The sequence below is a fragment of the Primulina tabacum genome, chromosome 9, assembly GCF_025594145.1.
Source record: "Primulina tabacum isolate GXHZ01 chromosome 9, ASM2559414v2, whole genome shotgun sequence".
Taxonomy (NCBI): domain Eukaryota; kingdom Viridiplantae; phylum Streptophyta; class Magnoliopsida; order Lamiales; family Gesneriaceae; genus Primulina; species Primulina tabacum.
In genome coordinates, this window is record NC_134558.1 from 35,562,584 (window position 1) to 35,578,522 (window position 15,939).

General features: G+C 36.8%; 1 protein-coding gene across 2 annotated transcripts; it reads right to left on the bottom strand.

The window, feature by feature from the left end:
* Positions 1 to 700: 700 nt before the first annotated feature.
* Positions 701 to 4,695, bottom strand: LOC142555594 (uncharacterized). 2 transcript variants are annotated; one of them, XM_075666540.1, is made up of 9 exons: positions 3,791 to 4,695; positions 3,465 to 3,654; positions 3,261 to 3,338; positions 2,590 to 2,953; positions 2,348 to 2,460; positions 1,920 to 2,084; positions 1,658 to 1,797; positions 1,154 to 1,246; positions 701 to 1,065 (listed from the first exon to the last, which is right to left on the bottom strand). In XM_075666540.1, the coding sequence occupies exons 1-9, from the start codon at positions 3,892 to 3,894 to the stop codon at positions 903 to 905; spliced, it is 1,410 nt and encodes a 469-aa protein (XP_075522655.1). In that variant the 5' UTR covers positions 3,895 to 4,695; the 3' UTR covers positions 701 to 902. The 2 variants fall into 2 exon arrangements, with proteins under 2 accessions (XP_075522655.1, XP_075522656.1); XM_075666541.1 differs by lacking the exon at positions 701 to 1,065 and having other exon boundaries at positions 1,154 to 1,568; positions 3,791 to 4,694.
* Positions 4,696 to 15,939: the final 11,244 nt, after the last annotated feature.

Below are 15,939 nucleotides of genomic sequence, written 5' to 3' on the forward strand. Positions count from 1 at the left end.
TCCAATCAAACAAAGCGAGAACAAATCAAAGTGAAAAATCTGAAAAACCGAAAATTCCAAATTCCAAATTGCAGTCTCGTTTTTCCCTAACCGAACAGTCTTAGAAAACAAAAAAAACGATCTCCACCGTTCAGAATGTGCCTCTATATGTTCTAAACCAACTACAAAATTTCAAGACGATCCAACGGCTGAAACGTGAGAAATCGCAATTAATTTCAAGACGATCCAACGGCTGAAACGTGAGAAATCGCAATTCTCGTCTTGCTGCTCCTGAAAATTCCGAAAATCCGAAAAATCCCCTTCTTTTTCTTTTCAAATTTGAGAAACGTAATTCGATCTCCAATAACTATAGATTGGATTAACAGTCTCTCAAAACATCAAACAAATTTATAGGGCGGCTCTGATACCATGATAACATAGAGAAAAGAAGAATAGAGTTTCTTATTGAACCTTAGAAACAACATAGAGAGTTTATATAGTTTAGGTTTACAATGAAAGTAAATAGACTAAAATATCCTTAGGCACTAATAAATATAGTATTACTAATATAATATAACTAATACAGTCCACATCGAGGATGTTTCATGCTACGACAGAGGATTTTGGTTACATCTTGTTTAAACGGGCATGAGATCATAGGGAGAGATTTTTCATTTAGAGATTAGGCACCAGTTTGATTCAGATAAGAAGGATTTGATAATAAACCGAAATATAAAGATAGCTGTTTATTGGCATGTGATCTGTCCCAAAACCATGGGGATCAAAGATGTGTCTAATGAAACATATTCACACGATACAGAGGGAAAAAAAGGAACAAAAAAAGGTTCCATCAGAAAGTTTGATCAAAGGTAACATCGTTCAAGCGAGCTACTACTAGATGTAACATCATCGTACTGATCAGGTCAAGGAACTGTAAGCCGGCCTCCCTTTTGTCCCAACGACTTCCAAGACGCTTCAAGCTGAATCAGATTTAGTTTATCCATGAAACGTTCTAAAATTTCTGCCTCTTCCTCTGGTGCAAATGCCATGCAGATACTAAGCTCTTGGACCGCCTCCTCGTATTCTCTGTAAGGGTTAAAACTTGTATTGTAGAAACTCGGAATTCTCACAACTGCAGAGAGATGACCCAATATAACAGGCCCCACGTTCATACCTGTTATAGTACAGCATCATGCCGAAGTCACGTCTCAGAGCCCAATTATGCGGTTGAAGCATAAGCAATCTCTCGGAAGCCATGAGCGCAAGCCTAGAAAGTGAAGGACATATAAACGCAGGTAACACACAAATTACAGGACATATTTTCTTGACCCAAGGAAAGGTAAAACAGGGAAAAAAGACCAAAAGGTTCATGGCCTCCGCCAGCCACGAGCAAATGTCAAGTGAAACAATTATGACATGACTCATCAGTTTGAAAACCTTACTTCAAATAAAAGAGTTATAGAATTATAATATAATATGTTATGATAAATCCTCTAATGGTTAGATTTTAATATTTTGAGAGAATTCTATGAGTCTGAATTCACAATATCCTCATTCTCAGGCCAATCTTGTGATATATGCATCTCAACCTGTAGGATAAGACAAATAGGCACCTGTAATATCAGAACACATGGAGGACAATAGCAATCAAGATATATAGAGTGCAGTGATGCGCTACCTCAGCTCCTGAGGGCGCAACAAAGGCACATTTGAACCCCAGACATTATTGAACTTGTCTTCAGATTTATGAAACGGCCTCAGTGGAGAAGTCAGCATCAACCCATAATTCAGTTTCGAAGCACGCTTCCAGTAGAGTCTCTGCAATACATATTTAGTTTTTTATTTTGGTGGACAGAAGCATGCTACATTTTGAGTCATTTCTCGCGCGTAATGCAATAAATCCAAGTATAAAACAACATGAACTAAAAGTAAAGACTCACGATTAAATTGGCCAAAGAAATTCCAATGATGTCTCGATTTGTTGCGATATCCAGCCCCAAAAGTGAGTTGCTGCTAATGTCTGAGGCCTTAGATCGAGGGTCCTCAACACACTTTCCATTAACAATCCCGAACAAGCTATGTCCAGAGGTTGTTCTGAATAATTCCTACATATTAAGAGTTAGCTATCAGATCCTGTAACCAAAAAAATTACTGTTACGTGCAATATATCCCCACCCATACACGCAAATAGTCAAAAGTTGGCATCTAGGATTAGGATGTGTGGTTAAAAGATTTAATTTACTATCACAATTTGCAATAACTTTTAGAAAAAAACAAATGTCCCGTTGTACAATTATGCGTGACTAAGCACAAGTTACCATATGGGATAACCTCTACATGCCAAGGATTGAGAGTGAAATTAACATACCTCAGGGTTCTTAGTTGCGGGCCATATCAAAAAATCTTCCCCAACTCGAGATCCCACAATGGTTAGATTAAGTCGTCGGCAAACTTCGATGTAAATCACACTTAGCAAAATTGCTGTCAAAATTACACTCGCAAATTTAGTGGAAATCTTTTGACTTCTAACCGTGAACATATCAGAAGTAACACAATTCACATAAAGTAGGAAATATAATGGTTTTCAAACATGGACTAATGGATTTATACCGCTGGCGCATCCAGAGCTTAATACAGTGTGCAAGTACGAACACTTTGAATCTACTAGTACAGGTGACCTTCTGAAACCTCTCAATTCAAAAAGAACTTTGTTCACCGCACCCAAAACTTCTACTGAATCGAATCCTATCTCTCTCGACACAAGTTCGGCTTCGACTTCCCTTGATATGACATCTAGCTCAGTCAGCCACCCATTCACATTCTTTCCGGCTATTGGCATAGATTCCACACAGTTCCACGATTGCACGTTACATGGTGATGTCATCTCTCTTCTTTCATTAAGGACTGAGTGGGCGTCAATTTCACGGTTGAAAGCCAACAACGCCTCATCTTCAACAGCCACATAAAGCAAAGCCTAAAGAACCAATTACGAGTGAAGGAACGGAATCAACAACAGCAAACCAAACCATTTAATACAAAACCCCAAAAAAATAGCTTTTTTACTATCCATCAAACTTAGTAAAAAGCATCTTGGGTCGTTTTTGCGTGCATAATGCTATAAGCCCAAGAGGGAGAACCAAATCCAAAATACTAGTGTATCATTGATGGGTGAAATTCTCAAACTTGTGGACCATTCTACAATTGCTTGTAGAAGCAGTTACTCCAATCATAGAGCATTAATAATCTTGAATAAAACCAGTAAAAGAATATTGCAAGATCACCTTTGCAAGTGAGATATCTTTGTCCTTGGACTGCAAACATATCTCCCGAGTAAATTTATCTCTCGCAGCCTCAAGAATCTGACATATCATAAATATATTAATCAAGGTTTCACGTAATTTGACAACCATAAACACGAGGGGATACAAAATTTAAGTTTCATTCTGGTTTCAACAAAAGAGGATATCGCGAGAAACTAATTCAACCTCCTTGTATAAATTGGCCCTCGACGAATTATACGATAAGGCTGATACCGCCAGAGTACAAGAAGCCAGATGAGAAACGCTCGTATTCATCTTTTTAACTGTAGCATTTCTAGCTGTTTTAGCAGTCATATAGTTGAATTTCCCTTTGCCACAGTCACTCCAACATCCATGGATACAATCAAAAGCATACCTGATGATGCTAAGTTAAACTCACATTCAACACATCTATATAAAATTCGCCATAGCAATCAATTGTATGTGATTTCACAAAAAATCCATCAAAACCCGTTGAATTCTTCAACTCAGAGTCAAAACGACGATTTTACCTGCAAAAAGTTCCCAAAGAAGGCATAGCGACACAAGATGCGTCGATCCCACCAGTAATCATCATCTGCTGGTTACCAAACCCAGGTAAAGAAACACACATCATTCTTCAATTTCCCATTAAATGATTAGGACAGGGAAATCTTTAAACCTCCCAACAATCGCACAAAGTATGTCGACACAAGACCAAATTTTCTAGAAATTTCTCTTCAAAAGCCCCAGCTTCTCAAGAAAAACAAAACAAAACGGTTGCAGAGATTAAGCTCAAAAGGAGACAGCAGTTGTTATGAAACGCCAAAAAGCAGCAAAAAACCCGTAAGACAAAAAGAAACAGAAGTAAAGAGGGGCCAGCAATCAAGAAAACTCGAAAAAATCAAGCTTTCTCCTCGTCAAAAACCGGTGAAGATAAAAGCTCCGAAATCAAAGGAGATGAAGGTTTAATGGAGGGGTTAACAGAGGCCATTCTGGGTGCTGAGTGGTAACATCCAACACAAGAGGAACAGACAGACAAAGATGGTGAAGATGAAGCGAAGTAACTGCAAGTAATAAAATGTATATGGTGGAAGCTGACACTGATTATAACGCTGAAACTCCCAAGATCCATAGAATTGGAACTTATCAACTCTAGCATTAGCCAAAATAATCCACAAAAAAGAAGAACCCAATCCTCCCTTTTAATTTCTCCCTCTAATTCTTCAACTTCTCCCTCTCTATCTCCCTCACCCGATACACAGGCCCTCCATCTGTTGTATACATATATATAATCTTGGCTGACAGTGAATTCATAAATGTGAGCACTTTTTGGAAGGAGGGTCCATGTTTTTACTATTGTTTTGCTTATGGTGGAGCCAAACGAAATGGTTAGGGGAAAAGGGAATCTATAATCCTACAGCTTATCGGGACTATAATCTCTCATTACCTCACTAATCACCGTTTACGTATGTCTGTACGTTATTATTTCATTATGAACTGATTTTTTTTCCCTTGTAGTAAACGAAGGTTCCTATGGTATCCACCTCGGTGAAACGTGTTCTTGTTTCTGAACTGAAAAAAAGCTATTAAAATTCTCCTCCTCCCCAATTTTTCTTACCGAAAATCCTATAGATTTTATTTATTTGAGAAAAAATCCAATAAAGTTCGTATCTTTTGGACACAATGAATATAAAGTTTTGAACACTTATAAAGTTTAAAGTTTAATGAATGAAATTTAAGCAAGCAAAAGAATTAATAAACATCGACCAATAAAACGGAGTAAAACATGTTTTAAGGGAGGTGTTGGAGCCCCAAAAGAGCGCCCCATGTGCGACATGAAAATTTACAGGCCAGAGAAGCGCCTGAGCGTCTCATGTTGTGCAAGAGAGGTGTTCAGGCTCAAGAAACGTCTTAGCACCTATCTATTAATTTCTAGGCCAAGAGGGAGACGTCTAGGTGCCCGATTAGTGGTGCACTGGTGCTTAGGCTCATGGTATATTGTTTGATCGTATGTGCGAGTTTTCATGAAATAATGTTGTTAAAAGGTGTCTTTTAGTCATAATTTCGAGAGTTATAACTTCAATACTAATTCATCATATATTTTTCAGAAATAACATTAAATTTTGAGATAATCAAACAAAAAGAAGAATATTTGCATTCATATCGAATTTCGTTCTCTTATTTCTTCTCAAATAGAGTTTACAATATTTCTGGTCATAGAATTTGTGATGTGTGGTGTTATCATCAAAAGTTGAAAATCGTTGTATACTGAGACCTTTCACATGCTCTTGAGACCTTTCGCGGCTTGAGATCTTTCGCCCAGATCGTGCTCGTACGTTTGCACACAAGTCAAAGTTTTTCAAAATATTTTGGGGGAAAGATTCCAAATACCAATATAAACACGTGTGTGATCCTTTTTTATTTAAAAAAAAAAAATCATTTTGTCGCTACATTAAATAATTTTTTTGTTTAGAAATATTATTGATTTGATTTGAGTTTATATTTTTGGGGTTGATGAAGAGAAGTATATATTTGAGGCCTTTAAAATAAAAACACAATATAAACATAAAGTTATATTGGAAAGTGTAAAAATAGAGAACGTAGATTTCAAAAAATACCATTCTTTTAGCAATAAATCAATCAACATATTCTAGGTTATACTATTTCCTTTTTGGATTGAAAATCACATTTATTTATGACATTTAAATATTTTACATCTATTTATCTTTGGATTTTTTTTTTCTTTATTAGGAATCTTGATATTATACTTATATATATATATATTTTGAATAATATACTTATATAATTATGTTTACTAAATAATTATCTTATCCTATTTAACTTATTATCCTACAAAAGCAAATTACTTCATAAACAGTCACTTTTTAGGCATGTACATGTCCAATAAACATCAAAATAATATGTTCCCGTATCATATAAATTAACCTTCAATTTATTATGTTTCTGGTGAGAAATCATATTTAGATTTATTTAATAGCAAAGTAAAGAGACGTGGTATATATAGAAAACATAACGACGTATAATTTTAATATTTTGATTTAAAGACCGAATAAAATAATATTATATAATTATTTAATATCTTATCAGTTGTACCAAACGATCGTACATGAAAAATGTAAGAAACTTAAAGTGGTTTTATAGCATAATATGGAATTACAAGATTGATACATGAAACGTCCCAACAATGTTCAAGGTTTATGTTAATGGGGATGATATCGATTTGGACATTAAACAAATGGTATTAGGAGGACTTCGAATTAAATAAAATATATGTACAAGGATAATGTCCTTATTTTTTATTTTATATTTTAAAAAATATATTTTTTTAATTAGGAGGACTTCGCATGAAATAAAATATATGGACAAGGATAAGGTCCTTGTTTTTTATTTTTTATTTTAAAAAATATATATTTTTAATATATATATATATATATATATATATATATATATATTATCGTACGAAGAGGACATCATTAGTAGCACAGGTGCATTAACTCTTGCACTTGCACTAAGAAAAGAAAAAGCAAACAATATTAAAATATTGACAAAAATTCATGTGAAACGATCTCACGGATCGTATTTTGTGAGACGGCTCTCTTATTTGAGTCATCCATGAAAAAATATTATTTTTTATGATAAGATTATTACTTTTTATTGTGAATATCGACGATCTATTTGGTAAGAGAGATATTTGTAGTCATTTTAATTTATATTTTATGTATTTCGTACAACAGTTTTCTCTCGTATTTTCTTGATTTTTTATATAAATTTTTTTATATTTTGATTTAATATTATTTTTTAATAAAAAAATTGGATGCTTTTTAAATTTATTAGGCAAATCATTGATTGACGTTTGCCTGCCCAGGATGCCCACACCATCATAATTTCACATTCATTGGTTGTTTGTTGAAGAATGATAAGGTCGTGAGGAGGACCTTGAACTTTTATGATATTTCAAAATGATCCAAAAATTTTCAAGAATTGTTAAATCTATTCGATAAATGACTCGCAGAAAAAATTGGTGGATTTAAATTTCAAATCCTTAATCAAGTACACATTGATTATTTGGTTTATATAATAATAATAATTCGAAATCTGATTTTCTAACAATTCACATCAATCCATCATCAGATGGCAATATATTGGAAATTTGTGGTTGGCCACTCGCTAAGAGCTGACTTAGTCTATGCCACATCAATAATGTTTCACCTCCTATTTCAATATCATTATATTATGTGGATCTCTCAGGTGGCCTCGTTGATGCATTTGCTCTATCCTTGACCTCGAATTTGAAAGAACGTTTTTGGATTTTCAAGTGATTGCATGCATATGATTAGATTTGGGAAGACAACTCTCATAAAAAATATTTGGTTTCAAGAAGAATAATTATCATATTTGCATGTTTTTTTAAGGGGTGAATAGATTATCAATACATAAAGCATAACAACATTTGGTTCGAATAATGTGATTATTAAATGATTAATAATGTGTGATAAAAAAATAATAGATAGGAAAATATAATAAATAATGATAAAATAGTTTTATTTTTAAATGATTTTTATGGATAGTGAAATTATTATGTCTAAAATGTCCTTGGAACGGATAATTACGAAACCCTAATTGACCCATATTATAAATTTTTTTGTACGACAAATGGTGTTTATGGAATATTTTATGTTAAAATGGGTACCAACGGTTAAAACATTGAATCATCCTACCCTCACTTCATTTCAACGGGTAAGATCTTGCCACACATACAATTTCAAAAAAAAATATGGGTCTTATATATGCATGGACAAATCTTGGTCATCCATCCTATCATGGGGGCAATGCCCACATGGGTAGGATGAAATAAACCCCCACAAATCCACTTTATCCCAAATACCAAGCGTAAATATTAGTTTAATCCCTCGAAACAATACATCATGCGAATATGGAAAGTTCAACGGGCATATTTATGTATGTATTGACATAAATTATTCAAGGTAAAAACTTATGTGAGACGGTCTCACGAGTCGTATTTTGTTAGACGGATATCTTATTTAGGTAATCTATGAAAAATTATTATTTTTTATGTTAAAAGTATTACTTTTTAATGTGAATATCGATAGGGTTGACTCGTCTCACAGATAAAAATTCGTGAGATCATCTCACAAAATATTTACTCATTGTTCAATAAGTATCTCCAAAATCTTAGGGATGGATAACACACACGGAGTGGATGTATGATGCATGTTCATGACTTATCGTCTATGTTTGTATCGTCGATGTCTTATAGTCTATTTCACATCTAGATATCAAATTTGGGACGAATAACAAACTTATAAAAAAAGGTTTGTATTTATTTTTATTCCATCTATATATGTATAAAAAATAAATAAATTTTGCATACAACAAAAATGTGGCGCCCCAAACCTCGCCACGTAATCATACAACATGTGACGTCATATGCATAAAAAATTTCTTTTCGACGACGTAATAATATAATGCATATACGACAAAATAGTGCAATCACTACACTATCTACGTCAATGCAGCAGAAACAGTATAATAAATACACACATACAACTCAAGTAAGACAATAAACTATATTGTCTCTATCTACTATCAACTACAGGACTGTTTGACTAGACACACCTAGTCCTTCACCTCTATCATGTCTCACAGCATAGTCCTGTAATCTGTCCAACAGAAACAGTTCCCAAAGGGTGAGCATACACAACAATCCTCATCGTAATACATAACAGTTATATTAACAACAACATAAGATATAACTGAAATGATAAAAGAAATACCCCCTTTGCCGTTTCTGGACAATCAGTCATCAACAACCTCAACAACATCACACTGCAACAATAACATCGACGATACGTCGCACCCCAACTCCGGCGACAGCAATATCGTCGAACGAACAACAACATCGACGATACGTCGCACCCCAACACCGGCGACAGCAATATCGTTGAACGAATAACATCAACGATACGTCGCACCCCAACTCCGGCGACAACAATATCGTTGAACGAACAACATCAACGTGACGTCTCCCAACAACGACAGCCAACAACATCAACAATAATAAACAACAACAAATATAATATCAAATCACCCAATTCCGGTGATTTACCATCGTTCAACATAATAGTATTCATCAATACTAAACAATAATAACATATGCTCGTACGTCGATACGTACCTGATAATCGAGTATATAAATAATCTGGCTATTTCTTTGATCCCGAGGCTTGTGATGTATCTAAATAATTCAACAACAATTATCAGATCATTGTCACAGTATCAACATAATCATAACAGCCTCAATATATAACATCAAATAGCCCAACAACAATTAATTCAACAAAATATAAAACTCGATTATAAATTATTATCGCTCAGCAATTTAATATTCTGGTGTATTTAATTCACAATAATATCATCAAATACACCCTAATTAATTTAACATCAAATAATAGGCTATTTTACAACATCCGTCAAATTGCGAAAACTTTATATCAACGTGTAGCCTATACTTCGTAGACTCCGAATATACAATCAGAACTAATAACAACTGAGAAACAACTCTCCAATCTCAATCCAACGATTAAAAATCCCTAATTATAATAAATTAGGAATAATTCAAAATAACACCACTATAATCTTCTCTACTTCGTTAAAATCATACAATATTCAACAATCTTCAATTCCAGTATGATTTAACAATTTATCATATTTATTCCAGAAATCGACGAATTTCAAACATCACCAAAACTATAAAATTTATATCTCAAATCGAAGACCTCGTGTCAACGATCCTAGAACTGAAATCTGTTCGTCGATTGGATAAACCGATAAGTCACACGATCGAAAAGAAAATTGAAACTCTATTTCCCTCACCCTCACCTCACGCCTCTGCTCTTTCCTTGTTGAGATCGGTGGAATTCATTCGACTCATTGCATTTTTTTTATTATTATTTTTTTAATATTATATTATATTATATTAATAAAACAAAATAATATAATATAATATAATATATAATATTTAACATTTTAACACCGGTATATCTTTTTGGACCAGTCAAACGACCAAATTTTTCAAAACTCAAAACATGGAACTTCTACATCTTTGAGTTTTCTACGTTATATCCAAATTTCAAATCATTTGGACTTCATATGACCAAAATATGTCATATTCCACTCTTTAAAAATCCTTAATTATTTAGTAATATCATATTACTAAATCAACAAATTGTGATATTTACTTCAGGCATTACATTTCTACCCCCCTTAACTGAATTTCGACCCCGAAATTAAGTAAAAGCAACAATAACATGCGTAAATAAAGATACGTAATACCATCAAAATAAGTAGGGGTAGAGCTCCCTCATATGCCGCTCTGTCTCCCAAGTGGCCTCTTCGACACCTCTATGTTCCCACTGAACCTTCACCATCGGTATAAGCTTACTACGAAGCTTCCGTTCAGATCGATCCAAAATACAAACTGGTCTATCAACATAAGACACATCAGGATCTAATTGAACCTCAGAAATATCCAACAAATGTGAAGGATCCGGCTCATACTTCCGCAACATCGACACATGAAACACATCATGAATACCAAATAAAGATGGAGGTAGAGCCAATCGATAAGCCAAAGTGCCTATCCGCTGCAATATCTCATACGGACCAATATACCTCGGTGCCAACTTTCCTTTCATACCAAATCGCACTGTGCCACGAAAAGGAGAAATTTTCAAAAATACTCGACCGCCCTGCTGAAACTCTAAGGGTCTTCGTCTTTTATTGGCATATACGGCCTGTCTATCTTGAGCTGCTTTCAATCGTTGATGTATCAACTTTACTTTCTGTTTCATCTCAAGAATCATATCAGGACCTGTGACTGCAGCTCGATCAACATCATCCCAGTATAATGGAGATCTACAACGTCTCCCATACAATGCCTCAAGTGGAGCCATCTGAATACTACTCTGATAACTATTGTTATACACAAACTCTACCAATGGAATAGATGACTGCCAACCAAATTTAAAATCCATAACATAAGCACACAACATATCCTCCAGCGTCTGAATAGTACGCTCAGTCTGACCATCTGTATGAGGATGATAAGCTGTACTCAATCTCAACTCTGTCCCCATCGTACTCTGCAATCCTTCCCACAAATGAGAAGTAAATCGAGGATCTCTATCAGATATAATAGACACTGGAATCTCATGCAACCGTACAATCTCTCGTATATACAACTGTGCCATCGTCAAGTACGTACTACTCATGCTATAGGGTATAAAATGTGCAACTTTCGTCAATCGATCAACAATCACCCAAATAGCATCAATAGTTCCAGTGCTTTTTGGCAAATGAGTCACAAAATCCATCGATATGTGCTCCCATTTCCAAGTCGGTACTTCTAAACTCCTCAATTCACCTCCTGGCCTTTTCCTCTCAGCTTTGATTTGTTGACAATTGAGACATCGACGTACAAAATCAATCACATCACGTTTCATTCCCTTCCACCAAAACTGAGAGCGTAGATCCTTATACATCTTCTTGCCACCAGGGTGGATAGAATATCGACTACAATGTGCACGCCGCAACAGGCCCTGGCGCAACTCAGATATATCAGGAACTACCCATCTATCATTCATCCTCAAACTGCCATCATCAGCCACTCTAACACGGGTATCTCGTTTATGAGAAACCAACTCCTTCCACCGTTGAACTCTCTCATCTGTCATCTGTGCATCACAAATACAACCATATATATCAGGTTCAGCTAATAAGGTAGATACCTGAATAGGAGTCCTCGAGATATCAAAATAATATCCCAAGGAACAACAAGACATCATCATAGCTGATAAACGACTCACATCCTCTGCAGTACAACTCACTTTACGGCTCAATGCATCAGCTGTAAGATTGGCTCGACCATGATGATATTCAATCTCACAATCATAATCCTTCAGCAAATCTAGCAATCATCTCTGTCTTATATTCAACTCTGTCTGAGTAAACAAAAATCTCAAGCTCTTATGATCAGTATAAATCGTAAACGAGGTACCATATAAATAGTGTCGCCATATCTTCAAGGCAAAGATAATGGCTGCCAACTCCAAGTCATGCACAAGGTACCTTGTTTTGTGTGGTTTCAGCTGTCTCGAGGCATATGCCACAACATGTCGATCCTGCATCAAAACACATCCCAAACCATGTAATGATGCATCAGTATAAACAACAAACCTCTCGTTTTCCGTAGGAATTGATAACACAGGTGCAGTCGTCAGTCGTTGCTTCAACTCCTGAAAACTCCTCTCATATGCTTCAGACCACTGAAATCGCACACTTTTTTGAGTCAACTGTGTCAAAGGCCTAGCAATATTTGAAAATCCCTCGATAAATCGACGATAATAACCTGCTAAACCCAAGAAACTACGGATCTCTGGTACAGATGCAGGTGCAGACCACTGTAACACGGCTTCGACCTTCGTTGGATCAACTGAAATCCCATCTCTCGATATAACATGACCCAAGAAGACCACTCGATCCAACCAAAACTCACACTTACTGAGTTTGGCATACAACTGTCTATCTCGCAACACCTGTAACACTGAACGCAAATGCCCTACATGCTCAGCCTCACTCCTGGAATATATCAATATATCATCAATAAACACAATAACAAATAGATCAAGATAAGGTTGAAATACCCTATTCATCAAACTCATGAACACAGCTGGAGCATTCGTCAACCCAAACGGCATAACCAAAAACTCATAATGCCCATATCTGGTCCTGAATGCTGTCTTCTGGATATCCTTCTCTCTAACTCGTATTTGATGATATCCTGACCTCAAATCAATCTTCGAATATACCGAGGTTCCCTGCAACTGATCAAACAAATCATCAATACGAGGGAGGGGATATTTATTCTTAATCGTTACCTTATTCAGCTGTCGATAGTCAATACAAAGCCGCATCATTCCATCTTTCTTTCTCACAAATAAGACTGGTGCACCCCAAGGCGATACACTAGGGCGAATGTATCCTTTGTCCAACAAGTCCTGCAACTGGGCTTTCAACTCTCTCAACTCTGCTGGTGCCATTCTGTAAGGAGTACGAGAAATAGGTGAGGTACCTGGCATCAACTCAATCCCAAACTCCACCTCACGAACTGGTGGGAAGCCTGGAATCTCATCAGGAAATACATCGGCAAACTCAGCAACTACAGGTATCTCCTCTATTCCCACCTCCTTCTTCTTCTCTGTCACATCTACAGCATAAATAAGATAACCCTCATGTCCATGCTCCAATAATCGAGACATCCGGATAGCAGATACCAACGGAACACGGGGACGAGAACCTTTACCATAAAAGGTCCAACGCTCTTTCTCATCTGTATAAAAATATACTACCCGCTGATAACAATCAACAGTCGCACAATATCTCCTCAGCACATTAATCCCCACAATACAATCAAAATCAGTCATCTCTAGAACAATCATATCCGATATCAGCTCATATCCCTCATAAGAAATAATACCATCTGATATCATCGATACAACTGATATATCAACTCTAGAGGGTGTCGAAACAGAAAGAGGCATAGACAATGGAGACGAGCGCATATGATGCTCAACCACAAACCTCTTTGATATAAATGTATGCGAGGCACCTGTATCAATAAGAATATAAGCAGGATAAGAACACAAATAACACTTACCTGCTATCATCTCCTCTCGTGCCTCCTCTGCCTGCTCTCGTGTCAAAGCATACACCTGTGCCTGAGGCGGACCAGCTCCCTGCATACGTGGCTGTCCTCCAGAAGGTCGTGGTGTAAACTGCTGAGGCTGTCGTCCTCCTCTCTCTGAGGATCTACCTCTAGCACTCCTAGGCTCTCGCTGTCCCTCACGACTAGGACATTGTCTCGCCAGATGACCAACACCGCCACACTCAAAACAGGTGATCTCGGTCTGTGTACACTCTCTGATCAGATGAGGTCCCCCACAACGAAAACATCTCACTGCTCTGGACTCCCCTCTCTGCCCCTGAACAGACTGAGAACTGCTCCCACGACTCTCAACACGTCGTAATCAAACCGACGCTTCCCAGATGATGCTGAAGAAGAAGATGAACCCTTCTGATATTTAAAAGATTTTCCTTGTGGTCGCAATGACTCCTTAGTCGGCTCTGATAATCTTCCCTGAGCCCCATACTCCTGCATCACCAACTCAGCCATCTCAGCCCTCGTCACTGCATCCTCAAATGATACCGGGTTATTTGATTGCACACGATCAAATAACTCTAACTTTAACCCTCTCAAGAAATGCCCCATCTTAGCATGAACATTCGTAGCAACATGTGACACATATTTCAACAATGCAGAATATCGAGTTTCATACTCAGCAACAGACATACTACCCTGTCTCAAATCCTCAAATTCTTTCTCTTTCTTTTGTCTGGCTGCTATAGAAAAATATTTATCAAGAAAACGAGACCGAAACACATCCCAATCAACAGTACGGCCCTGAGCTCTCAATCCGGCCTCTGTCGTCTGCCACCACAATAGTACATTCCTCGAAAGCTGAAATGTAGCCAATCGTAACCAAGCAGATCTAGCACACGGAGCGATCACAAATATCTGCTCTATCGTCTCAATCCACTCCTCGGCTCGCTCACCAGTCTCAAAACTATCAAATCTCGGCGGAAGATAACTGCTGAACTGTGCCAAAATCAACTCACCAGGCAATAAAGGCTGATCTGCAGGTGCATGTCCCATAGGAGGAGGTGGCAATGGATTCATCTGTCCAAACCCACTGTCAACCTCTTCTGTTTCCTCGTGTGGATGTACCTGTTCTCTAGCTGCCATTACTGGAAATCAAATTGTTAATCATAACATTTAACAATTACAATCCAGTAATCATCATCACACCTTTCGCACGAAAGCACACGCAACTAAAGAACAATCAATCACATCGAGAAATCATCAATAACAAGTCAAATGCACAGACACACGCAGATAATATCGTCATCCAACTCCCTCATCACAAACCCAACTCCTAACCATCCCACACATCTAACATATGCTCTGATACCACCAATTGTGGCGCCCAAACCTCGCCACGTAATCATACAACATGTGACGTCATATGCATAAAAAATTTCTTTTCGACGACGTAATAATATAATGCATATACGACAAAATAGTGCAATCAACACACTATCTACGTCAATGCAGCAGAAACAGTATAATAAATACACACATACAACTCAAGTAAGACAATAAACTATACTGTCTCTATCTACTATCAACTACAAGACTGTTTGACTAGACACACCTAGTCCTTCCCCTCTATCATGTCTCACAGCATAGTCCTGTAATCTGTCCAACAGAAACAGCCCCCAAAGGGTGAGCATACACAACAATCATCATCGTAATACATAACAGTTATATTAACAACAACATAAGATATAACTGAAATGATAACAGAAATACCCCCTTTGTCGTTTCTGGACAATCAGTCATCAACAACCTCAACAACATCACACTGCAACAATAACATCGACGATACGTCGCACCCCAACACCGGCGACAGCAATATCGTCGAACGAATAACATCAACGATACGTCGCACCCCAACTCCGG